At 39.2% G+C, this 27,166-nt stretch overlaps 1 protein-coding gene across 3 annotated transcripts in view; it reads left to right on the top strand.

Annotated features, from left to right (window-relative positions):
- The window catches only part of jade2 (jade family PHD finger 2), a 253,676-nt gene that overhangs the window by 23,345 nt on the left and 203,165 nt on the right, over positions 1-27,166 (top strand). For all 3 annotated transcript variants that reach the window (XM_023286082.3, XM_023286081.3, XM_035955385.2), the window contains 2 exons: positions 10,687-10,750; positions 19,371-19,456. In XM_023286082.3, the coding sequence (XP_023141850.1) occupies positions 10,687-10,750; positions 19,371-19,456 (150 nt within the window). The remainder of the gene's footprint in view (positions 1-10,686; positions 10,751-19,370; positions 19,457-27,166) is intronic.

Raw genomic sequence — 27,166 nt, 5'->3', positions numbered from 1 at the left:
AAGAAGTTTTTAAATGATTTACTCTCAAAATTGTTGCAGAACAAATTTCTGTTAATGAATAGGGGCTTCAGGTAGGGATGTCCAAAAATATCGGCCTACCAAAATTGGCATAAAAACGTAATATCGGTCAATATCGTTATCGTTTTTTTTTTGCCTATCATGAAAACGATAAAATAATGCCTGGATTTTACCAGCATTTACTGGACTCATAGAGGAAGGGAGGAAGGGAGGGAAAGTGTGATCTGTTGCTTGAGACAATTAAAAAAAATAAATGGCATAAATATGGCATTTTTTCCATAACTTAAGCTGAAGTAGTTTTCTTATTTTGCACAGACAGTGTTTACATTTGGAAAGCCTTGTTGCATTTGAGAATGCATCCAATGAGGAATCACAATAAAATTAGGCATGATTTGTTAATTCCACAACAGAAGATATGTGATGTTACCTAAAATTAGTTAAATAGCCCACATATAGCGGTATCGGTTGATATCGGAATCGGAAATTGAGAGTTGGACAGTATCGGCATATCAGTTATTAGAAAAAAGCCAATATTGGACATCCATAGTTTCAGGCCATTTGGGTTCTGTAAAGCATCTTGGGACAATCTGAATTGGAATTGGCGCTATATAGATAATATTGAATTGAATTGACAAAATGTTTCAGCTGTAATTTACATGATATTGCTGTGTAGTACATGGCACTATGTTCAATATAAGGGTTGGGCAATTTGATATTTAAGTAGTCAGTATTACTCGGTTTTCCATGAGGGAGTTTCATGGCTGAAATCTGCATCATCCAGACAATATTACATCTTATCATGAGGTTCATGGTCAACACGTTTGTCATGATTTACGTGGGTCTGGCATTATTTTATGGGAAAAAGTTGGATCTTAAAATTCCAAACTGTGACACAGTGGAATACAGCAAAAATTCACACTCATGGGACCAACTATTAGGGCCACAGTTCATCATCTCAACGAGCAGCAGTAATTAAGAGTAGCAGCACGAGTAGTAAAAAACTAGTTCGAGGCCAGTCCATGCCTTATGCGTGACATAAATTTCATCATCCACCCAAACCTGCACCTACCACATACAACTCAATATTTGTCCATGAGAGAGACTATAGGAAATGATTCTCCATCATCTACATTTTTATAGTTCATCAATCAATGAGTTGTAATTGAACTAGTCACTGCAGAACTTTGGGCTCTGTTGATGCTTTCCACCTAGTAGGAAATGCTAATTTCTCCAGATATCCCGTGCTGCATCTATCCACTGTTCTTGCCACACAGAAATAATCACATTAACATGATACTGCAGTGTAATCTGCAACCAGCTGCTGTAATTCTGTGTTTAATATCAGGGGCAATGCGACTACCTGCATTGCAGATTGTCCTGTACCTGTCATAGTATGAATAGAACTGCATATAGTCTGCTTTAAAAGTCGGACGTGGAAAGCACGAATTAGTTATAAAGGACCAAGCAAAACATGCACACTAACATACTGTGATGCAAAAAAAGAGTATGTGTTGTGTGAAAAAGGGATTAGTAGGACGGCAAAAGTCACTCGATTAAAGAATGTGAGATTTCTACGGTATAGTGCACATATGCAAGGCTACATTGGACAAACATTTCACATGTAATGTCCTGCTTAACAGACTCTACTGTATTTGCACAGATAACAGTGGAAGACTGAAACCTGTAGCTATAATAGCCACTACTGGTAGCGTCTAAATGGGACCCTTCTTGTTGAATTAAGTCTGCTGCTGCAGGGAAGACAGTATTTCGTGTCCATTAGAGGATCGTTTCAGGAAAGACTCACCTGTCATTGAGCATTCAGAACGACAAACGTAAGAGATTTAATAAACTCCTTTTAAGTAGAATTGCCATTTAAGTCCGAGCTCTTAGTAAGTAGCAAAATCAAAGTCAAAAGAGAAAAAAAATAAAAATGAATTCAATTATATTTTTAAAAAAACCCAAGTGATTTAAAGCATTCTGGCGCTGGAGATAAAAGCTCGCTGTACCATCTGTTGTAGCCGTTTGGCAAGACAGCAGACTGTCACATACTCTCCCTGTTTCTCTCTTTCTTTTTGCTTTTCTGTTCAGGAAGCAGCCCAGTGCAGACCTGGAGTCTGGTTCACTGGACTGATTGAGATGAAGTTGTACATTTGTGGGTCTTTTCCATCTCCCTTTTCTCCTTCACCCACTCCGTCTCTCTGGAGAACACAAAATATCTCAATCTACAGTCTGAGCTTTGGTTCACTGGACTGATTGAAGATAGGCTTGTGTGGACTGCATGAGAGGAAGAGGTGGGGACAGAGAGACGTACAGCAGACCAGGAAAGTAAGAGACTGAGTGGGAGGAAAAAGAAGGATATTGAGTGTAGATAAAGAAAAAGTGAGACAGAGTGGTGGAAAAATGGGCAGAATGAACTTAAGGACTGTTCTTGGCAGGTGCAGAGCTGTTAGTCTGCCTGGTGCCTCAGGTGATCCAGCTCAAAAAAAAAAAAAAAATGCAGGGAGGAGGATTTTAAGGAGATACAGTGACATTTCCAATTACTGTCAGGTCTTTCACTTTAATGGGCCAGCAGTTCCCCCTCATATATGCATTCAGAAATGGTGGGCTGCGACCAGGACAAGAGGTTAAAGAGACTGTCCTGTTCGGTTATAATCACAGGTTCGTCCTCATCAGAGCTCCGTCGTAGTTCCACTTAACCTCTGTTCTGGTCAGTGAAGATGCAAGCAGACAGGCGATCCCTAAAATGGATATTTTTGCATACATTAATAGAAGTTTTTAACAAAGACAAATAGTGCATTTCAGTCATTGTTTTGTCTTGTGAAACTGGTTATTATATTAACCTTCTGAACTGCTAGCAGTTTGAACGTTTATTGCATTTTTACTCAGTGTGGGCTCATTTTTCACTGCAGTATTAAGTCCTGCACCTTTATGGAAACGACACGACCACTGCAAGAAGGAGAACTCAGAGGGTTATTGTGCTAGATTAAAAAAGTTGGAATGCCATAAATCCATAAAAAAAGAAAAAAATGAAACTTGAATTTCTTTGATTATTCATTTTACAAAAACCTAGACTCAAACAAGTGCATCATTTTTCCAAGTGCCCACAGATGTTGCCAAGAATGAAAAGGAATGGAGACTCTACATACTATAGATATTTTACTACTAATATTTTTAATTTTTATCTACTCTTGTCTCTGGTCTACAACCTGTAGTTCAGTTCAGTGTAGCATAAAAGTCTGTGAACTTTTCTCATGTGACTGTTGGTCGCAGTCGAGTGAGTAATGGCTATTTAGTTGCAACAAGGAGCACCAAATTTTTTGTGTTTTTACAGAATCTGGCTAGTGTAGATGCTATATTATTGGCATTTTTTAAAGATTAAACATGTAGAATAAAGTGATTTAATTCAACAAAATGTTTTTAAACACGCGATCAGTCTTCTTCAGCTAAATCTTGGTAAGTTATTAAAAAACAAACAAAAACAGATACATTTTTTTAAACTCACCAGCAGATTTTGGGGTTCAGAGGGTTAAACAACTTTAGATTTTGATCAGTTCAGCTTGAAAATCGTAGCATTGCAAAAGAGCAGTTGCAGTACTGAGAGGATTTTTGTATAATTCTGTATCACTAAAGTCTTCTGTGGCGATAAGACTGATTGAATAAACTCTAATGTCAGATGTGTTTTGAATGCAAAAAAAAAACTTGTACAATAATTTGAATAAACACATTATTTACATTTAGGATGTTTTCAAGTAGCTGCTGCTGCCTCAAGGCCTTGATCAACACAAAAGACATGCTGAATGATTCACTTCAGGTAATTATTTTAGCCTTAAGTGGTGCTGTGAAAAACTTTAAAGCGAAATGGATTTATGGTTCATTCTTTCTGAAAGCAGTTGAACCTTATTCACTCAGGTATTTAAAGCAAAACATATTAGCTTTTGATGGTGAGATCTGTCTACCTCAGGCTCCAGAGACAGTAAAAGCTGCTGGTGTGCGTTTTACTGTCAGTATGTGGAGCTTTATGCAGTGGACTTATTTTGCAGAGCGTGAAAACCTTTGTTTAAACACGTAAAAAAGGAAAGTCTTCATCGAGCAAGTTGTTCAGTTTGAGAACTTTTACCACACAAGATTTGGACTTTTTCTAGTATTAAAAGCACACGTGTTACTAATTGATGGCTCCATTTTATTTAAGCATCCCAGTAGGTCGTGACAGTGTGACAGGGAGCCAGCATAAACAGGACCTAAAACTGAATGGAATTCAGCCATCAAGAATTTTATTTTTCAGATGTATTTTTCCTTCTGTGACCTCTGGCTGTTGCAAAACTGACTGATGCTCTATAAAGTCCTCCTGGAACCAGTAAATGTTCCGTTTGCCTCTTTATTTTTTCATCCAGCACCTGTAAAAGGTTTTTTAGCATGCACACTCTCCATTTTTTCCTAATTTTTTCATGCAGTTGGGGATTGCCACTTCTTTCTTGCCTCCTACTCTTGATCTTTGGTTTGGCAGTTGACTTCCCCACAGTGTATTCTCGCATTGCCAGATCTGTCTCCATGAGGCTGTGAATACTCTGGCTGCGCGTTGCTTTTTAGGGTTAAAAAATGCACTGGCTTGTTAGTATTTCTCGTAACCAATCCCAATCATCTTATGCGGCGCTAAGCCCAGGATGCAGCAGTGGTGCCCCTAAACTGCATTCATGTTTATGTTTTGTTATGTAAGTTCTGTTTATGATGTTGTAAGAAAAAGTTTCATTGCGAAAGAACCACAAAGTCTGCATCAGGAGGTTTTAAGGGAGGATGGAGAGATAAGTTTCTACAGGATTTGTACCCATGAGAATGAGGTTCCTATTTCTTGGGGAATCATTACTCTTTGTCTGTTTTGTGTTCACTTACTCTTGGTTTTCACTTGATGTCCAGTTAAGTTTAGGCAGCGAAACTACTTGTTTTGGTTTAGGAAAAAGTCTCGGTGTGAGTTAAAATACGACCATTTCACTGATTGTTTGAAGCTTTTTCTCCATTTCCCTGGTTACCATGGTGATGCTGTCCCATCCATCTTAATGTATGATTGGTTCGCTGAAAAGAAATAGCAATAAAGCAGTGAAGAAATGTCAAATATATGTTGATTAGAATGTATTTGTGACATGTCAGACACAAATTGGCAGAAAATAAGTTTTGATGAAGTTGGTGTTAGGTATAAACCTCCCATTTCTACATAATACTACAACATTCCTTTTGCTATTGGACTCAACAACAAGAACCTCTAAGCAGGAGCATTCATGCTAAAAATTTCAAGTTTTGCTGAAGATTTGCATCATGCGATAAGGCAGGCCTGCTTGGTTCTTTGAGTAAATGAGTAGGGCTGGATCCAAATATCTGAATATTGGGTCGTTGTGGTGGTATCCGAACAGTAATTTTGAGATCTTCTCTCTGCCGCTACCGCCGAGGTTATTTTTGTTGTTGTGTCCTGTAGCAAAGGGGATTTTGAAAACCTTAACAGTGATTGTGGAAGGAGAATATGCGATCAAGGACAGGCTTATACACACTATGCTCCGTTAACTGGTAAAGCCACAAACCAGATCTTCTCAAAATTAACATTTTAAACCCGTGTTTGGTTAAGCCCATACCATTTCTACCACAAAGTATCCCTCTCGCTGCAAATGCTTCAAAACACTTGCAAAGTGACTCATTTAGCAGGTTAGTGTCACAAACTGACCCTCAAAACTCATTTATGTCACATTTTTCTCAGTGTTCACATTTTCCTTTGATTGGTCAGAAAAAAAAAAATACTGAGCTGCTCTGAAGTAAAAAAAAAAAAAAAACATTGGTAGCTTGAGTGTGGTTTAAGTGGGTCGCCAGAGAATTTAATAGGCGAGGGGAAACCCTGAGATGGATCCAAGCGAGCAGACTTGAAGTCGGACCGACGTAGCTGGAGGAAGTCAGTGATGCACTTAACCACTCTCCTCAAAGGCAGGAAGACGAGGCAAAGCTGGACAGATGGGAAGAGGTGGAAAGATGGAGAGAGGAGCGAGAGAGGCCAAGGAAGTCAATAATATACTTAACCTTACTCTACGGACTCCCTGTGTCCCTGTTATTGTAAGGCAGTGGAGATGGCAGGAAGAGAGCGAGAGAGCAAAATGGCAAGACTCAGGAATGGAAATAGTCGGAGGCAGCAAAGAAGCGCTGTGTGTTTTTTTGTGAACATAAATGTCAAAGTAGTTAAGTGTGTGCAGGGCAGGCAGGGAGGCCGGGGTACAGGAAGAGCCCCATATAAGAGGGAATAGCCCAGTTTTACTGCCACATAAATCTCTGCTCCCCACACTGAATGTTGTAACACACCTCCTCTTTTGGCTTTCCTGCCTCCGTCTGGCAGTTCGCTAAAACCTCTCTTTGATTCCTCAACTCTTATCGGCTTCTGCTCTCCTTTTTGCTTCATTTCTCTCTCCTTTAGACTCTCTTGACCCATGCCCTGCTTTTTGTCCTCTTGCTGGCACTCTATATATTTCTTCTTTTGACCCTGAAGCTGCCAGGGCAAGAGATTAAGCATTTCTTTAGGCTGCATTTTATTCTTTTCTTTAACTCTCTACTTTTCTTTTCATTCACCTAATGTCAGGGTTGTGTTATAATAAAAGTTTGGACAAGTGAGCGTCATTTCTCTCATCATATCATATCTCACATTCTCACCTCTGAAGTCCAAAAGCTGAGTTTAAAAAAGTATGTTATTTTTGTAAAATTGCCACACCGTTTATCATAGGAGGAAACTGTAGAAACAGCAAGAAGTGTTAGATGTTCAACTTTGCAATAGTCCTTGAGCTAGTCATGTGACTGTCGGTCTCACTGGGAAAAACAACCAAATATTTCACCATACCCCTTTATTCATTAATGATTCATTTCAGCGATGCCACAATACTTTGGGTCCTCGACTTACGCCGGAGTTCCATTCCTACGGTGTGACATAAGTCAGAAATCCATGCATCACTATATCGAGCAGGTTAAGATACATCATACATACATACATACATAAGAACATCAGATAAGGCTCACAGAGAGACGCCATTGCTGTTGGTCTTCCAGCCAAAGCAGTAATAATCTTTCCATTTCTACGCTCCTTTGTAATCACAATTGATTCCATAGGTGCAGATCCTTTCACATGTATCTACTTTTTATCACCGATGATCGTCGAGACAATCGTGCGACTTAGTTCAAGCAACCGGCCGATGTTAGTCTGTGTTTTGTCCTGTTCCGAGTGTTTTATTACATCCAGTTTCACTTCCATAGAGATGGCTTTCCTGTTCGTCAAAGCATCAGAAGAGTCTGACTTGCGCTTGGGAGCCATAAGGAAGTTAGTGAATCCGATGTCGCGGCAAATGTAAACAAAGCCATCTTATAGCGCCGCGTGACGACTTATTTGTTCACTCTGCTTGCCAACTAGTTCCGACGTAATGATGAAACGCTGTATGTTAAACTGAGGACCGGTCCGTAATCAGTTCAGACGTTGCGGCAAAACGATGGAAGTTGAAGACGTCGTAAAACGAGGACCTCCTGTACTGGAAAAGACAAAAAAAATTAAAATATATCCCACCAAATGGAATAAAAACAAACAAACCTTGAAATACTATCTAAAACCGAGTAGGAGAAAGTTTAACATAACTCCTACCCGCTACATGTCGGTACATCTTATGTCTGTAAAAAACCAAAAAATATTCGCTCCTTGGTGCAACCATGAACCCACAGGTGATTACGCTGGGATCAACAGTCTCGTGACAAAATTTCAGAGACTTTTTAGCCACACTGGAGTTGAACTGCAGGACATATTTACACAGAGAGAACAGGTATCTATAAAATGTGGAAAACTAGGTAAAAATTGTAGTAGTAAAGTATTTATAGTATGTAGAGGTATTTTTCCAATGATGGTAGCAGCTATGAACACTTTTTACCACAGTTTTTGTAAAATGAGCTTTATTTTCGTATTTTTGCTGATTTTATTTATTTTTTTGCATTAAAGCTTACCTATACTGTACAATAGATAGATGTTTGACTTGTCCCTCTGCTTCTAGTCATGGTTGTTCTGTTTCCATAGAGGTGCAGGACTTTATATTGCAGTGAAAATTGAACCCACAGTGAGTAAAAACACAGAAACTGCTTGGGGTTCAAAGGATTAACAAGGTGTCCATCAGCTTGTTGTCAGTGCTCTGGGCTTTGTGTTAATGTGTTCAAGGTTTTCTCACGTAAAAGTGCCTTCTGATCTTCTTTCACAACCCAGTAGTACTTGGCTCAGACTTACACATTAATAAATTATGACAAAAAGGCAAGAAAGGTGACAAATTAAAGGACACACCTTGAGCTGAACGGCTTATGTGATTCCTGACACACTGTAGAGTTTCTAAATCTTTACCAGAGGGAATTAAACCTTTCTTCCAAAAGATGTTATCTCATTTTGTTTTAATGATGTTGGACTTGGAAGTGTCCCTCCGGTGTTTTGTTCGGTAGAGATCTGGTGGCTGTGAAGGTTGTAACATTTTCATGAACCTTTTCAGTGAGCCTTTGGGCGGTGGGTGTATCAGCATTCACTAAATCTCATCACGTTTATCCAAAATTTTCCCTTTAATTTTGCACCTCTGTATGTCTGTTCTTGTTCAAAAATGAAAACACACAGTAATTACCTTTTTTATGGTGTGTGTAGAATACATAAAATTAAACAACACTTGTGCTGGATAGTTTTATTTCAATAGGGTTTTTTTTAGCAGAAATTTTTGTTTAATTTATTTCTGACCCTTTTCTCTGATGCACTCTGTCCTTTTTCTCTTTTTTTGGACCCTTTACCTGTAACATCTCCTTTGTTTATTGAGTCCGGTCCTCCCAGTATTATTCTTCTCTGTCCAAAATGAAGTCCTTTCTACATCTCTGCCTTCTCCTTCTCATTCTAGTTCTTCCTGTCTCCTCTCTAGTCCTGAACAGGAACTAATACTTCGTTGCCAAATCAAGTTTTAGGACAAAAGCAGAATCATTAAAGTCAGATTGCATGCTCTATGCAACACTTGGAAAATTGATGTCAATGGATGCCATTTTTAAATAGTACAAATAAATGTGTTTTATTCTTTATGAATGGATTTGGATGATTTATCATGACTTTGAGCTGTGATTGAATAAATTTGTCACAGATGAGCAGTTCAAGGATGGTCAGAAAGTGAAGCTCTTTTCATAGACTCTAATAATTGCTGTAATTTTAGTGATTAATATATAATTGCGGGACTTTTTGTAACATAGTTGGTGGGTATCATGTTGACATTTTAGTGATATCCAGTCATTTTTTATTAATAAGTGATTGTGTCCATGATAAATAGTTAGGGAATTTGTCAAGACATGATCATAATGAACATGAAAAACATATTTTTTTAACTTTTAATAAAAATGTATGCAAGATATATCCCCTGGACTTCAAAAGTCCCTCAATTATATATTAACCCAACACACTTTTCTAACAGACAGGTGGGTTTTGGAGGAAGTACGTTAATTTCCTGAGTGGGATACTTAATTTTTTGCTCATTTCTAATTAATCGAGTCTCATATTGTTAATAAAAGTTGCTCTGTGGAGTTTCTTGTGAACCTACAGTTATGTAATGTATTGCTCCATCCATCTTTGTGGTCTAATGAACGTGATGAGCACATTTCCTTCCTCAATTTTAAAGTTAACTTACATATTTGCTGCCTCTTCTGGTTTCTTTTGACTGATGCAAATATTTGTTTCTTGTCTTCCACTTCTTCTTCAATTAGTGAAATACACTAAAACATGTCAGGACTGTGCATTGTTCTATGCTCTTGTGTTGTCTATGTGTGTTTTAGCGCATGAAGCACAAAGATAAAGTAAAAATATAATGTCAGTGGTCCACACACGATTTAATGTTTTCTATAATCCTTATTTTTTTAAGTTCCTTTGAGAACCAGTTGGATAAACCCAAAAATTAAATGTCAAAAAAGAGCATTTTCCTGCAGAAATGTTTGTTTTATGTCACTCTAGCCTCTGTGCAGGCAAATACATTCTCAATGCATCAAGCTGAGATGGGGCACAAGGCTCATTTTTACATTTTTCACAGTGATTATCTGGGAATTAGAAAGATAAGGTGACAAATGAACAAAATAATGTTATTAAAAGGAGATGCCCCGGTGATAGCGGCTGCTTTTTAATGTCCTCTATCACCAAGAAATACAGCTGCTAAGCACTTTAGAAAGTGTCCTAGATCCTGTCTGGTTGAGAGAGGCCTTGTTTCTCGCTTGATTTGGTTTCATTTTATTATAACGAAGAAAGAAGTACCTCCGGTATTAAAACACATGAATAAAAAGCGACCCGTACAATAGCTCGCGGCGAATACAGCGTGAATTCATAGTTCACTCGTACAAGGACTTCCACTGTCTGCGTGTGAAGAAGCAGAACAACTGTATCTTTGTGAAGTTTCCCAGCGAGTCCGAATGTGCGACGGCGATGGAGTCGGTTTATTCTGGCGGGCTGCCTACTGGAGGCTCTGACAGATTGGTGCCATCATCGCATTATTTCATTAACACTTGTGTTTTCATGGTGAACATCTTCTCACTCGACATTTTTCTCTCTCTTTTTCTCTTGCCTCCCCCCCTACCTCCCTCCTCTCTCCCCTCCCTCCCTGCCTGCCACCCCCCTGACAGATGGAGAGCGAAAAGAAGAGGAGAAAATACTCCACGAGCAGCAACGACTCTGACACCACTGACAGTAAGTTGGAGAGAGAGATGCAAGGAGAGTGTGTATTAGTGTGTTTGTGTGTGTGTTTCTGTGCTGCTGTTGTACAGTGAGCTCCACCTGATTTTAGTCAACTCCCACAGAGTATTTCTCATATTCACTCTCCATATAGACTTTCCTCCTGTCTCATTGTGGGCCTTTATTTCCTCATTACGACTTCCCATTTTAAAATACTACAGAAATATGGATATGTAGCCAAAGCAGCGATTGAGTGTGACTTAAAACAGTGTTTAGAATGAGATGTTGTAAGAATGAAGTCAAAGATTTATGGAAATATTGGCCTTTTTTTGCAATATTTAGAAAAGCAAACATTTGATTACATGCCTACAGATGAAGATGATGAATAACACCACAAGGAAAAGTATTGTTATTATTGTTATCATTTATGTACCAAATGTATGAACAGATTCAATATTCCTTTGTGGGAAAAGTAAATACACCCTTGGCATCCGAAGGGTTTTGCATAGGGATGTCTGATACTGGCTTTTTTGCCGCAGTGGTGGATTTGTAGTAGGATCGCAATCATGTGATCGTCAGCAGGCAGCTGATGTGGTGTTCACTTGTTGTCATGGTTACAGTGACGCTATCTCAGTGGGAAATCCTTAACAAATCTGTGGATTCAGACTATAAGCCACATCACTTGTCATTAAACCTCCTGCTGTCTTCATTTACGGGCACCAAAAAATATTGTTTCCTTGTCTGAAAAAAATCCCAAAAATCAGCAAAAAAATTCCCCAAATTTCTGAAAATGTGCAAAACCTTCAAGAAGAAAACTCCAATAATTCCTTAAAATTTGCTCTTAAAAGTTTTATTTAAAAAAAAAAAATAAAAAATACCCCAAATTTGGCAAGAAAATTCTTGTAAATATTTTCAAAAAATTAGTAAAAATCTTCCAAAAAAAATCCTAAAAATATCTAAGGCGATTACATATATATCAGTAAAAGTTCTGATATTTTCTTTAAGAACATTCATATAAAAATTAGCCAAAACCCAGCAAATTTTGCTGGATTTTGGTAGATTTTTTTCTGAATGTTCTTAAACATTTTTAACATTTCTTTTTTCCACCAAAAAATTTTCAGAAATGTTGAAAATGTGGACATCAGAAGTTTCACTGTGAAAATCTATTTTTTTTCCCACAATTTCAAACTTTAAAACAGGTCAATTTTGACCCACAGGACGACACGAGGGTTCATACAAACCCTCCACAAATGCATGGATATTTTGACAGCGTGAACATTAATGGCAGCAGCCTGCTAACATAATTAACAACACAGGTTGAGATATGAGTTGTGGCTTCTTTGGCCTAAACACGCTAACCTTTGTGAATGTTGTGTGTGAAGTGTTGCTACAACAGATGCAGCTGCTGCAGCTCAAAAACAATGAAAGAGACGTTCAGTATCTGGACCAGATGTTGTTAATATAAAGAAACAAATGAAACTGCCTCACCTTAAATTCTGTACAGATCTGGGTGTTTGTCTTTGAGCTGCTTAAAGTTTGACGTTTTTCTTCAGTTTATTCCAAATGCTCTGAGAAACCATTTACATCATCTCTAATTTATCCCGTCATATCAGCTGAACACATCTGTACACGGCCCACCTGCTGCTGCTTCACTGGCCTCCGTTATTCTATGACATCTACGGTACCTTTGATACTTCAGATATCGTCACATTTTCAGATATTTGGCACCGACTTGATACCAAATATTGCTTCTTGTGACATCCTTTGACTCTCCAGTTCCTTGTGAAAATCCTGTTTTTGTCTATTTCTTGTGCTGCCACTTTCCTTCCTCTGATATAGAGATGTGGTCCGTGTCTTTTACTTCTGTTGTACTGCAGATAAAGAGAAGACACAGAGGACAGGCACGGATAAAACCTCTGATCTCTGAGGATAAACTGAGTTGATGCTGCGTGAACACACCGAGTATTGTAAAAACAAACAGGAGGAAGGGAGTTGTGGTTTGATGATCTGTGTCTGTGAAGCCACCACAGGCCTCGTTGGCACTCATCTTGCTTTTGATAAGATGTTTATAGCATGCATTTGGCTGATGTAGTAAAACATCAGTCCTGCTCCATCCCCACCTGCTGCACTCCAAGCTGCCAATGTTTGTTTTGGACCTTTACTGTGTTTTATTGCATGAAGAGATTAAATTCTTATACCAGTAATATAACAATATTCTATTTTTATCAGCTCATTCAGATGGGTTTGCACTGCTAGATTATGCTACATTTTCTAATTTTCTGGGCCTGGCGATCTCAGACAAAGCTCTCCTTTGCTTGCAGAACATGTCTGGATGTCAGTCCCAGGAGCTGCTGCCTTTTAGTAAATCAGGCACTTAAAACACACAGATTGTGGCCACAAAGTCAATAAAACCCTCCTCTCACATCTGCGGTGCGCAATTTACTTAGGAAGTCTGACCTTATGTGCTTTGGAAGTAATGTTAAGCAAATGTAACATGCAGTTAATGGGCCAAGTGATGAATGAGTGAGTATTAGAGTAGATAGTTGATAGTTGTCTTATTCGTGAGACTCAGACAGACAGACTTACAGCCATGAGGAGATACGCTGCTCTATATTGGGAACATCTGGCCAGACTACCACATTACCATCACTGGCAGCTTCTGCTGGAGCTTCATCTGATAATACACAAGCACATTTGGCTTTCACAGCTGATCGCTGCCTTCAAAACAGGAAAGATTTAGTTCCCGAAGACAGCTAGCAATTTTAATTTCATTTTAATGTCATTCTCCTTGGATTTTGTCGGTTCAACGCGACCAGTTCTTGACGTTATGCAGCATGAATATTGCAATAAAAAGCAAATTTAATTGCCTGGCTGTTCCCGCTGCAGTGACAGACAAGAAAAGACAGAAAATGATTTTAATGAAGTTTTCAGATGTTATTTTATATGCGGTTAAATGAGTTTAAATGAATTATGCTGTGTAACAAATGTGAAAAACCAAAGCAGCAAGTTCCCCAACTAGGTCCTAAAATAAAAACGATTTCTCAAAAGGTTTTCAGAAAAAAAAATCATTTGGAATTCTTTTTTTCTGGAGTGAAATCTAATTTCCTAATGCAGTTAAATCCTCTGAGCCACAAGCAGTTTCTGGGTTGTTTTTTTTTACTCACTGTACACCTCTATGGAAACAACACAACCATGGCTAGAAACAGAGGGAACACAAACATTTTTTTTGTGTAGTATGACACAGTTTTAGTGCCTTTGATTATATATTACACAAAAATTGATAAAACTAATTTAATGTGGTAAAACTTGTGTGACGCTTTACCCCACTGGTGTCATCAGTACCGAAGAAAAGGTGACTCCATATACTGTACACATTTTACACCTTATGTTTTAAACACAGCCTGCAGTTCAGTCGAAAAATCCCTGAATTTTTGTCACCAGTTGCTTGTAGCTGAGTCCCTAATGGCTTCACAGTTGTGTCACGGAATGCACAATTTTACTTTATTTTCTTTTCCTATGTCTATGAAGTGCAAACTGTTTATTTTGATGCGTTTTTATGTGGCATTTCTGATGAAATGTCACAATTTTAAGCTCAAATTTAGTCAAGTAGTCTGAAACAAAAGCATGTCACAGGTGATTAGTTCAGGGACCGTTGGAATGTTGAATATCTGATGATTCTTTCTGTTTTTGTGGTTTCTACCTTGGATCCATGGTGTAATTTTGATGATTTAGTTTTTCTTCAAAAGACAACATACCTTCTAAACCTGCCAGTGGGTTTTGTGGTTCAGAAGGTTAATGGAAAAATCAATAAGACTGTATTCCAGCAGTGCAACAAATTAGGAAGATAGGGGGATCTTTCCTTTTTTTATTCATTAATCACAAATACTCAAAAATGGGGACTCCGTGATGCTTTTGAAAATTAAAGGTGGTCATGAGGAGGAATGTCCTAACCTAAATTTAAAAATATCTTCAATAATGTGAAATAGGAATGTCCAATATTGGCTGTTTTGCCAATAACCGATATGCCATTGTTGTCCAACTCTCAATTTCAGATTCCGATATCAACCGATACAGATATATGTGGGCTATTTAACTAATTTTAGGTAACATCACATATCTCCTGTGGTGGAATTAACACATCATGCTTAATTTTATTGTGATACCCCACTGGATGCATTCTCAAATGCAACAAGGCTTTCTAAATGTAAACATTGTCTGTGCAAAATAAGAAAACTACTTCAACTTAAGTTATGGAAAAAGTTATTTTTTAAAAAAATTGTCTCAAACAAGGGCTGCACAGTGACGTAGTGGTTAGCACTTTCGCCTTGCAGCAAGAAGGTCCCTGGTTCGCGTCCCGACTTTCCCGGGATCTTTCTGCATGGAGTTTGCATGTTCTCCCTGTGCATGCGTGGGTTTTCTCCGGGTACTCCGGCTTCCTCCCACAGTCCAAAAATATGCTGAGGTTAATTGATTACTCTAAATTGCCTGTAGGTGTGAATGTGTGAGTGCTTGTTTGTCTATATATGTAGCCCTGCGACAGACTGGCGACCTGTCTAGGGTGTCCCCTGCCTTCACCTGAGTCAGCTGGGATAGACTCCAGCCCCCCCATGACCCTAGTGAGGATTAAGCGGTGTATAGATAATGGATGGATGTCTCAAACAACAGTTCACACTCTCCCTCCCTCTATGAGTCTATTACAATGTGGCAACTATACTGTACAATTCTGAAAACTGTTGGTGAAATCCAGGCATTATTTTATCGGTTTTCATGATAGGCAAAAAAACAATAACAATATTGACCGATATTACATTTTTATGCCAATATCGAGCCAATAATATTGGTGCGCTGATATTACTGGACATTCCTAATGTGGAGTTTAGATCTACAGTGAGGTTAATTCTGGGTAATGTAGTCACAACTGTTTCCACCACAGGTTAAAGTGACCTCTGACAGGTTAAACTGCTATGTGGCCACAGGTCTGCATGTATAATGTATTTTACAACAGGTTTAACAGGCTGTTTTCAGAGCTGACTGGGCCACCCTGTCCGCTTCTTTCTAATCAGCCTCTAGCTGTTGGCCTCCTCTGGCCGCTGCAGCGTGGGCTCCAGCTGCATCTGCTCACTGGAGGTTATCAGGTTTCTAATTGAAGGATGCCCATGATAATTTTGGCTGCCGTGCACCAAGCGCGGCTTTTAATTAACACACGGCCACGATGGTAACCTCCAACTGCGCTGTGGCCCGTTTGGTTATCTGGCCACTGTGCAGCTGCCTTATGCGAGGCATGTGGACGTAACCTGCACACACACACACAAACACAAACACACTCTCTAGTGGAATCCAGATGCATCACTACACACAAAAATGTTCAGCAGAGTCGCACACAATCCCACTAAATGTTTTTATATCCACCACAAACACATGCACATAACCCGGCGTTCCTATGCAAAGACTTGTGGACAAATACACACACAAGCAGTTGTCTATACAATCTGCGACAAGTATGGAAAACAACAGTGTCTTAGTGAGGTGTTGTTCAGCTTCGAGTCTCCAGAACAGCTTCCTTGGCAGGGATTCTCTGAGTCTGTATGGTGTTTTGATGTTGGTGGTGGAGCCCTGCTGTCTAATATCCAAAATCTCCCACAGGTATCAAGCTGTGTTGTAATTAAGATACGTTTAAAAAAAGAGGAATTATGTGCACATAATTATACCGTGTCAAGTTTTTTTGGTGGTTTTGATGCTTGTTCTTAGTCAAACTAGATTTTCTTTGTAACAGTTTACCTTTTAAAGGATGAGGACAGGATCAGTGCGCACATTTTAAAGTATCACATTACAAAATGTAATGGAAATGCAGAAATTTACATTGAAAAAATGTTTTTTAAGGTCAACTGAGGTGACCTATGACTTTTTCATAATAATGTTAATGCACAAAATGGGTAAAAAAACCCACCTTTTCTAAATAATATCTGTCAGATTGATTATTTAACTCACAGGGTCGATCAGCTGTTTCTGATTCTTTCCTTTGTGTCCAGACAACATGAAAACATGACTGATACCAGCTAACATAATTCCAACTTGCCTGATTAAAACCAAACTCTGAAGACTTTGATCCATTTTATCTCATCGCTGGCCACAGTTTTGCGTGTTTCTTCTTCTTCGAGGGTTTTTTGGTGGTCTGGTTTCAGTTTTCTGTAATAAACGTTAAAAAACCAGACCAACTACACATAATATAGTCTTAAACTCCTCCAAAGCAGCTAATGGAAACAATCCGAATTCACATTTTCTATTTTTAAAATTTAAAAATTTGCTTCCAAATCGCTGGACAGTTACATGAACACACAACTGTTGTGTCTCTAAGGTGGCACACTTTAAGTCCATTACTCAGAACAGCTAAGTGGAGCATTATAATCACCAAAATCCTCTCATGGCTGATAATAATGATTATGCACCAAGTAGCCACAACATTGAAGCCACCTGCCTAATATTGGATAAACCCTTCTTGTGCTGCCAAAACAGCTCTGACCATTCGGGACAGTTGGGCCTCGATCAGTCTGGTTTGTTCCGTGAATCCTGTATATTCTCAATCAGATTAAGATCTGAGATATTCGGAGGTTTGGTGAACACTTTGTGCTCTTGGACGTGTTCCTCAAGCCGTCCCTGAGCAGTTTCTGTGATGTAGCCGGATGCATTTACCTGCTGCTGCTGTCAAGAAACGACATTACCATGGGGGATGTGCTTGGTCTACAACAATGTTTAGGTCGGTGGTTGCTGTCAAAATAACATCTGCATGAAATCCTGGACCCAAGAAACAGCTTTCAACTGCAGGAACTCGCAGCAGTTTACAGGAACACCCCCAAAATTGGCTCTTATTGTTTTCATTGCTGCGTAGGATCAAACAACTTTGACCGCGAGTGCACCAAAACAGTGCCAAATAGTTTTTTATAGTCAAATCCTACTCCCACGTCGGAAAGAGAGCACTGGAGGATGTGTTATGTTAGCCTAAATATTGAATTTTACGTATGATGATAGTGATGTTGGAGAGAAGAAAAGCTGCTAAAAAATGGTGTTTGTTGTTCTCTGCAAGTTAAACTAATCAGCATTTGTCTTCTTTCAGTTTAATCAGTCAGTGTCATATGCAGCCTTGCAGTTTTTCAGAGCTACTCAAAAGTACCAGTCTGGGGCAGGTGCTTTCTTCTCATCTGAAAATGGCCCTGAAGAGGTTCTACAAGGCTGATTTTTGCGGTCGGAACATGCAAAAAGGTTTCCAAACCGGCCTGTAAGTTCCGGAAGTGGAAAACAGCTTAAAGTTTCTCAGCAGAATATTGCTTTGGAACAGGTGATTGATGTTATTCTTGTCTCATTTGTGGGTGATTTTAATGTTGTGGCTCATGGGTGTATAAAACTGCCACTCGGACGAGAAGTTGACAAAATGTGTGCGTCGATGGGTGGATGTTTTGTAAATACATACATGTGTTGGTGTCTCTTTGTACAGTAAATGTTCTCGTGTAATTTGGGCGTTTATGTGTGACAGAGGGTAATTTTGAAGACGAACCTCACAGCAGCTTTGCCCTCGGCGCAGCAAGTTGCTCAGACGTCACGTGTAAAATTAGCGCGACGGCGGCGGCGCTGCTGTGGCGGCGGCAGGGGAAATATGTTGAGTGGGAGGCGGCACACGAGCGCACACAGTCACGGTCACAGTGTTCTACATTACACAGTGTTGGCAAATTTGTGTTTTCCATTATGTCGGTGTGATGTAATGTAATTGCCAATTTGATGCAATTTTTAATGACAGCCCTCTTGAAGGAGCGAACATGAATGTGAGCTTTCGGGTGGATCTGTTGCAGCGGTTTTGTGATTTTCCCTAAAAAATAAAAGCATAAACGAAATTACAGACAGACACTCATTTACTCTCTTCTCCTCTTATCACAGTGGCCTCTGTTCCCACTCATGGGTATAGGCGCACACAGGAAAACACACACAGGGTTGCTGATTGAAGCGGTGGGTGGGATATTGGCTCCAGTGTCTGGTTAATTGCAATTAGGTTGTGTATTAATGAGGTTGTAAAGGACCACAGTGGACTAACAGCTTAACAAGATGCTATTTATACTGTCATTACTTATTAACCCTCTTAATAGATCATCATCAGTCTGCTTCAATTAAAGGTCTGACTCAGAGTAGTAGATGCCGCCACGGGCGTCGGAAAAGTCGTATCGAAGCTGTTTCGTTTGGCTGCTTTCTTTTCTTCTAGTGCGTTTGAATCACATTCATCTGTGTAAATTACAAAAGTCTTGAACCTCATCTCATTCTGAACAACAAATTTCTCCAGTGGGACAGTAAACTTTCTTAGGAGTGAATTGAAGTGTGAAGCGCCAGAGAGCTGTTCTTCATATTCTCCAGTTTGAATCAATATTTGCACATTTTTAAGCGTTCTTGACAAACCAAACACAGATGAAGTTTTCCGTGTGTGTGTGTGCAAAGACTCGAAATACTCTCCAATTGTGAAGCTTGAGAAAGGAAGGTCAGAAAAGGCTAATCTGTTTGTTTCCCCTTCAGCTCCTTTATTAATTATTTAGCGGAAGAACAAATGCTTTTTAGTCTTAATTCCACCAACTTTGGTTCTCTGTCTTTATTGCTGCAGGTCAAGTGACGTCGTGGTCCAGGTCATCCAAGAATATGGGCACCAGCAGCACATGGGTTCGCCACCAGCACAAGAAACCATCCGAGGTAAGTTAGCGTGGCGGCTCGGCTCAGTGACTCCGGCGTGTAACCGTGTACAGAAAATGTGTTTAATGAAACACAGGCTCTCTCTGACCATGTTACAAGCTCACAGTTTTGCTCCACTTCAGCGCCGTCTGTGAAAGACATTTGTTGTGGCTTTTGCCGACTTGTCAGAAACGGTTAGACGACAGCATTTTGTCTGGTTGTTGCCGAATACCAGCGCGCTTTTCACATTTTTATGATGGGTTTTTCATGAAATGTGTTTCTGAAAAAGTGCAGATCCAGCAGCTGAGCTTCTAAAGTCCCTCTCCAGTTATTTGTTAAACCCATAAAAACCCATCTCTCTCTATCAAGGTTACACATTTAGAATTTTTTTTCCTGAAAATAATCCCTTAAAGCCTTACAGTGGCTTGGGTATAACTACACACTACAGCCTGTACAGGTGATGAAGTCCCTATTGCTCAAAAGTTGCTGCAGCTTCTGCACACCAGCTCACTTATGACTCTGGCTGTACGTGTTCAAACTGGAAACCGCTTCTGAGGAAGAATAATGATATAGAAAGTCCCACCCTGCAAGTTGGAAGGACTGATTTTCTAGATTTGTTACGTATGAACCCTGTCAATGTTTTGAGACATTAGTACACTGCAGTTGCAAAGGGATAATCATAGAATGCACATCAGAGATTGGGGGGGGGGGTTATCTCAAAATTATTATTCAGATTGACTGCTTATTTTGCTTATGACTTGTCTTCTAGCATTTGTAAAACAACATATGGACAAGTTAAGAAGAGATAAAACTTGATTTTCCCCATAGGGAGGTCTTTAAGTCAGGTGTCTGGTTTCTGGAGAAGCTCAGGTGTCGAATTTGCTGCTGTTTTCTTTGTAGAGCTGATTGTTCTAGAAGATTTGTACTGATTCTAGGAGATAGAAGATTATTCTGCTGTCCAAGTACACACAACTAGGCCTGGGAGGCAAAAGTGTTCACTCAAATGGTAAATTAGATGAATGTACACTATGTGCCGGAGAATTTTAAGATTGTGAAAATGTCGTTTCAGCCACTGCAACTATATATCAGCGAAACAAACACTTCTGTCCAATGTAAATACAGCCATCTCCGTCACCACAGCTAAATCAACCAGGCGCATGGTTGGCACAAATTGGTTGGCTAAAATACCAGTTAGGAGCATCCATATGGCCGTGATGAATGATCTCAAGGACTCTCAAATGACCACCCTGAGGAAGAAACTGGCATAATCCAGTTGGAAAATGATGCACTGTACCAGTTGTGGCAAGGCATTGCCTGCCGCAGTCACACATTCCTCCCACTCCGTCAGTGAAGTAGGTTCAAATCTGTTTAAGGGGAACTCATCTCTTTTCTGTTTGAAGAGTTTCACTCCAAAAATAACTGTCTGCCATTTGAAGCAAATTACATCTGCTCTTAAAAATTAGCCACGGCGCATTTTTAAATAAAGGCGAGAAGGTAAAAGCTTCTGATGACACTTCTAAGGATGTTCAGCGACAAAGATATTTCAGAAAACCATTTTAGAGGGGAATTTGCTCTCACCTCTGCTATGTTTTCTCTCTATGCTTTCACTGGAAAAATGTCAGAAATTAAATGAAGTAAAAGAGCACAAATGGTTTGTTTTTCTGCAACTTGTGAGAGGAAAATGGATAAAGCAAAATGGCATGCGTGCCCCCGAACCACCCTGAAGTACAAGTCATCAGCAGAGCATCTGTCAGGCCCGTGCATTTGAAGCTTCCTCCCCCTCAGCTCCTTCCAGTTAACCACAGGCTGTTGGAAGGTCCTGTCAGCAATCAGTCTCTCAGTAATTACTACTGTAGTTCTGTGCTCTGACCCGGGCTTCAGCTGAAGAGCCAGAGGCCACGTTCCCTTTCATAACGCTGCCTCCTCGCTGCGGGGCACGCTGCTCTTTCATAAAGGATGATGTTTTCAAGTCAGTTTTTGACTTTTTTTTCCAGATAGGCAGTGAGTAACAGGAAAGGTTGAGCAAGCAAAAAGGCGGGTGACATCTGACAGAGGTGTAAAGTTTTGAAGTCCAGAGTTGACGGTGCATCTGAACTGGTTTCAGAAAAGCTTAACTCATTGAATGTAAAAAAAAAAAAAAAAAAAAATATGGTGGCACTTGCTGCTGCTGGATAAATATTGACATATGGGGAAAAATGAAGTCTGAATCAACTATGTGCATTGATGAATGACGATAAAAATCTACTTCAGGTTGGACTTAATGACATTTAAATCAAGAACTGGATAATGTGATTAAATTACTGCTGATAGAAAAGTGCAACTCATTAAGTAACTTGACTGAATTGAGCCGCTGGTGTACCACTGGCTATGTAAGTGAATCTACTGAGTAATTCTGGAAGGACATTATACAGAAAATGAGTTGTCTTGTACACTCTGTTAGGACAGCGCAGCTACAGAAGAGCTGCAGCTTTGGTTAGTTGTTTCATTTATTTCATTGATACATCTTTAATGCCTCAGTATGCTTCAAATGAAGCGGCTGTTGGATTGTTAAACAGCGTCTGACCCATATTTCCAATTTTGAAGTTTGCACCAGACTAATTTCAGACTTTCTGCAAGCAGACAGTTCAAGAATCATGCACAGTTTACACAGCGATTGACCAGGCGTAAAAGTTTCCGCATTTTGAACTCCTTTCTGAAGCTCGTTTTTCAGTCTCAGAACAGTTTCTTCAGTTATTTTCCCTAACTCAAGAAACTGAGCAGAGCCATGAATGACTCTGAGGACAAAGCATAAAGATTCTGAAACTGAAAAGACAAACAGAAGACAAATTAGTTTTTGGAAAGACACAGGGGATGCAGTGGTTTGCAGCCAAAAAACCTTTGGACATGGCCTTCCAGAACATATGGCAGGCTGTTTTAGCATTTAATAACTGTTAGAAATGAACATCTCAGACATCAACAACGTTATACTAGCCTGAATTTTTATTCTGGATATCTATAACATCATTCTGACCAGTCAAAGGTATATCTTTTAATGAGTTTGTACTCCTCAAAGCAACAGTTTCAGATATGTCATTGTCACTAGTTTGAATTGTTACGCATGGTAAGAGGAGAGTTTCCATTGAATGTTGATCTGATAAAGTGTTTTAGCAATGTTAGAAGAAATAAAGGCAGCTGTTTTGTTTGAAAATGCCCAGAAATAAGAAGAGCTGAACAACGTGGAGTTTGTGAAGAATAAAAGCTTCGTTCATTTGAGACTTGTGATCAAAATTTACGAGAACTTTAACCTCAGGCTGCAGTGATACGGTTGTTAAATGGCTCGTCGTGTTCACTCAGTGCCATAGTGTTCAGTCAAAAGCCTAATTCAGGATGTCTGTATTTCCACTTCAAGCTATCTACCACATCATTCTGACTAGTTCAAACTAGATTTAGCATATCTTAGAAGAACAGTGTCGATAAGTTGGATTGAGGGGAATTCAAGATGTCTGGAAATAGAAATATGACTAGGCAGAATTTGACTGGAAATATCTGAAAGGGCAAATGAACTAGTCATAAATCAGCTCCTGATAGCTACAATGAGAAACTGTGTAGTCATGAATGGTTAAAGTGATTGATCCTAGGAAGAATGGCAATATAGATAAGATTTAGAATAGCCTCTTGCCGCAGTAAAAACTCTCCCTTTATTGGCATCTTTAAGAAAAAAATTGTAAGATGTACATGTCTTGAGAGGCTTTAGGTACTTATTAATTAACCTAATTATTAGTATTTTATATGTATTTTATCTTAAACATACATTCTCGACTTGTTTTCCTGCATTGGCTTGTTTAAAATATATTTTAGATTTTTTTTTATATTTTGTGCAGCTCTTTGTTTGTAGATTAGATTTGATTGATATAATTTGGAATTAATTGTTCTTTTTGACTAGTAGGAGTTGAATTACAGATATATACAATACATATCCTAGCTGTTAAATGCTAAAATAGCTTGCTAAAACAATGTGACACCTCATATAATATAGTTCATTTGAAGCATTTAGTCCCACCAATCCAGAACCAGAAGCTCCTATGTTTCCAGTTCATCTTTTGACAGTATGTCGATGAAGCGATAATGAAACCGTCCTCGAGGAAGATGACAGGAGTTCAGTCTTTCAACCAGAAATGAGCAACAACCTCCTGCATGTTTTACAGGTCAAAGGTTGCGACCCAGACAATATCCGATCCCTCTTTTACCAATAATACTTAAGCTGAAGCGCGCTTTTGAAGCCAGGTTGCACATTTTTAGCTGTTAGCTTCCTCTTCACCTTCAGAAGTGTCGCTTCCGTTGCTCACCTGCCAAACGTCTGCATCCGACCACTTAAGCAGAGCTCTTATTGCACTTTAAAGACAGCAGCCTGGCCACAAACAGAAAACACACACCATGGAAAGGTCTCGCCACCGTAGCTTTTAAGATGAGTGAATTGTCTCTTTTTTGGTTTTGTTGGAATGACTGAGCATGACTGTTTTTGATCTGACTAATCAAAAAGGAATAAAGAGGCCTTCTTTGTATCTGAGCAGTAGATTAGTTTGGCTAATACAGATCAGAGAAACAACTGTCAATACCAAATGTCACATTTCCATGAGGCGTTTGGTGTTGAAGTAGTCTGCTTGGTGGTGATGCTTATTAGTGCTCTGTCAGATTTTCGTCTTGTTTTTAACTTTGTTGATGGACTGGATTGCAGCGTTTTTATCCTCTGTCACCTGTCAGTCCATTATGTTCATTATTTTCATTAACGCACGGAAATACAGGCAGACGTTAACAGACATCACCAAACTAAGAGCTTTTTAAAATTATCAACAAAAAAAGCCTCAGCGAGGTCAGAAAAAGGTGATATTTTTAGGTAGTGAATAATCCTCATCCCCACTGGGAGGAAAATTGAGCGGCAGCTCCCGATGCGGACGAGTTTATGGGATGATGCTCACCCTCGGTTAAGGGAGGTGTGGCGAATGGTGAACACTATGTACTTGTAATGACAGCGTAGCTCTTTTCTAAAAATGAGCCATCTCTATTTGCGCCTTTGCAAGTCTTTCACTCCAGCTTTTACTTTTCTTAGAAGTGGTTTTGATGGTTTTACTTTGGCGGAAGGAGGACACGGTCAAATGCTTCCCTTTTTCTGCAGCTGTTTTTATCTCATTTCAGATGAGGGTAGAGATTGAGGATTTAGAAAATTTTGTACACAAACAGGAAGTCATTATGACATACCGTACACACACAATGAGCACACACTTGGTCTTGTGGTTAATGGTTATGGGGGCAGCGGCAGTTGAGAGGAGGAAAAACACAAAGGCGAGAAACGGAGAGTGTCTGCTTGTGCATATGTGCACCTTGCACAGAAAAAGCAGGTTTTTAAAAAGTGCAGTGCAACGTAACACTGCCGCTTAGTCACCCAGGACTCTCTCAAAAGCAGCTCTGGGCCTCATCTTCCGTGACAAAAGCAAAGCTCCCTTTCTTCAGGGAAATCCCTGCGCTGTCCCCCTGGGGATTGTGTGACACTTGTCAAAACACTGCGACATGGGTACAGGACACACATTTGTTGGAGTGCTCTTGTCATAGTGAGACAGAAACAAGAACACACACACACACACACACACACACACACACACACACACACACACTGTAGGGGTTTTCCTGCAGGTTTGTGGTATTGAAATGTATGTACCGCACGCTCAGATAGGACTGTAGTTAAATTTGCTCTTTCATTTGAATCTCTTTCTGCATGGTGATCAGTTGTTATTGGTCTGAAAATCAACCCAGTCATCAGGCATCAGTAGATATATGAGATGACAGTAGCAAGTGTTTCTGTTTAACTCGCTGGACCCCAAAGGAGTCATTTTTCAGTGCAGCATAAAGTCCTTCCTCTAAACAGCACAACCATGGCTAGAAGTAGAAAGAACTCAAACATGTATTTTGTGCAACATGAAAAGGTCAGTCATAGAAAACAAAAAGACAAAAATTGAATTTCTTTAATTATTTATTTTACAAAATTGGAAAAACTGCAAACATGTGAAACATTCCTAGAGCTGTTAACAATACTGGAAGACAAAAGAAATAATAACGCTAGATATTTTAGATATTTTACTACTTAATCTCTTTGCATACATGTCCCCTATCTGCTCTGTGCAAACACAGCCTGTAGTTCAGCTGAAATGCTCTGAATTTTTGTCAGGTGACTGTTGGTCGCAGCTGAGTCACTGATGGCTTCATGGTTCAGCCGAGGAGCTCAGAATTTTGTGGGTTTTTTTTTTTACAGAATCTGGCTGCTTGTTTTTGGCAAATTTTTAGATGAGATAAAGTGATTTTGCTGAGATATTACAATTTTTAACTTAATGTGGGAAAGATTCTTCCCATTTTTACAGAATCTGCTTTTAATAAATGATCTCATTTTTGCAATCTTTTAAAAACAACTCGCCTCTCTGGTTCATTTGGTCAAGATGTGTTTCTGCACAAATTAAATAGGCATAATCATCTTTAGAAAATGGCAAAAATGCAACTTCGTAATCTTGATAGCTAATAACCTTTCTACGAGTTGCACAGCATTTTTAACAAGGATTGTCTGTGGAACAGTTTAGGTTCTTAAAAATTGTGAGTATAAGATATACACTTTTGTACCGCAATTGATATTCGATATCTACATTTGATTAATGATTTAGTTTGAATATCAATGAGTAGACTGTGTAACTAAAAGAGTTCTGTGGTTCTGCCAACTCTCAACATTTCTGCAGAAATGTTATCAATGCAGAACCCAAATGAGCTGTGAAAAATGAGTCTTGATGCCATGAAAGAGGTCTAATGATCTGTCTGAGATATATCACAAGCTCAGCACTAATTAATGACATTGTACAGTTCACAGTTTACAGCTTGGCATTTAGCAAAAAGCTTTGACCTGCAAGCACACAGTTACTAAATAACTCAAATTCAGCAGCTAGTAGGTGTCATTCAGTTTTATTTACTTTATTTACATCCAGGCTGATGTGTTGGATGAAGAACGACTTGATGAAGGTTGGATCAAGTGTCCCAAATTTTGATCTTTCAGTCTTTTATTTTAAAGAAATGAACAGCCAGGAGCCCTCTGAAGGCTAATATGCTGAGATAAATGTTACTTTACAAACATTTTGCAGCCTAGAAGATGTTGTCGAACAAGAAATGACATTAGGAGCCAGTCCCAGTGCACCATGGGAGGAAGGAAGTGGTATCAGCGCGGGTTGCCAAAAGATGATGTCTGAGCAAGACTGAAACTCTCTCAGTTGCATTGTTGTTTACTTGTGCATATGTGTGTGTGCAGAGGTGGAAGTCAATTGTACAGATAATATGAGTTTGCACAACTGTATCTGTGGTAACTGGAGCCTGTAAAACTAAACCAGAGGTTAGGAATTGTTCATGCATGATGCGTTCAGGGAGCATGGTATGAGCATTGACTCATACAGCACTATTTGATTTTGCATTATTTTATTTATTTTAATCTGTTTTATTCCATTTGATCGTCATATCTCTTTTGTCTGTGACTGTTGATTGTTTTAACTGAATTTAATTTTAGCTTCAAATTTGTGTTGTGTGTTTTTAGTGTGGTGTAGTTGTGTACCGCTGTGGTGAACAGCTGACTGCAGGACCAAATTACACCTCGGAGCTTTAAAGAGTACCATGAATATGCTGTTAAAATGTTCACTGAGCTATGTTTGACATTTGTGTACATTAGAATGT

The sequence above is a fragment of the Amphiprion ocellaris genome, chromosome 14 (assembly GCF_022539595.1).
Source record: "Amphiprion ocellaris isolate individual 3 ecotype Okinawa chromosome 14, ASM2253959v1, whole genome shotgun sequence".
In the NCBI taxonomy this organism is placed as follows: Eukaryota; Metazoa; Chordata; class Actinopteri; family Pomacentridae; genus Amphiprion; species Amphiprion ocellaris.
The sequence above is the reverse complement of the archived record's forward strand: the minus strand, read 5'-3'. Positions and strand labels throughout refer to the sequence as shown.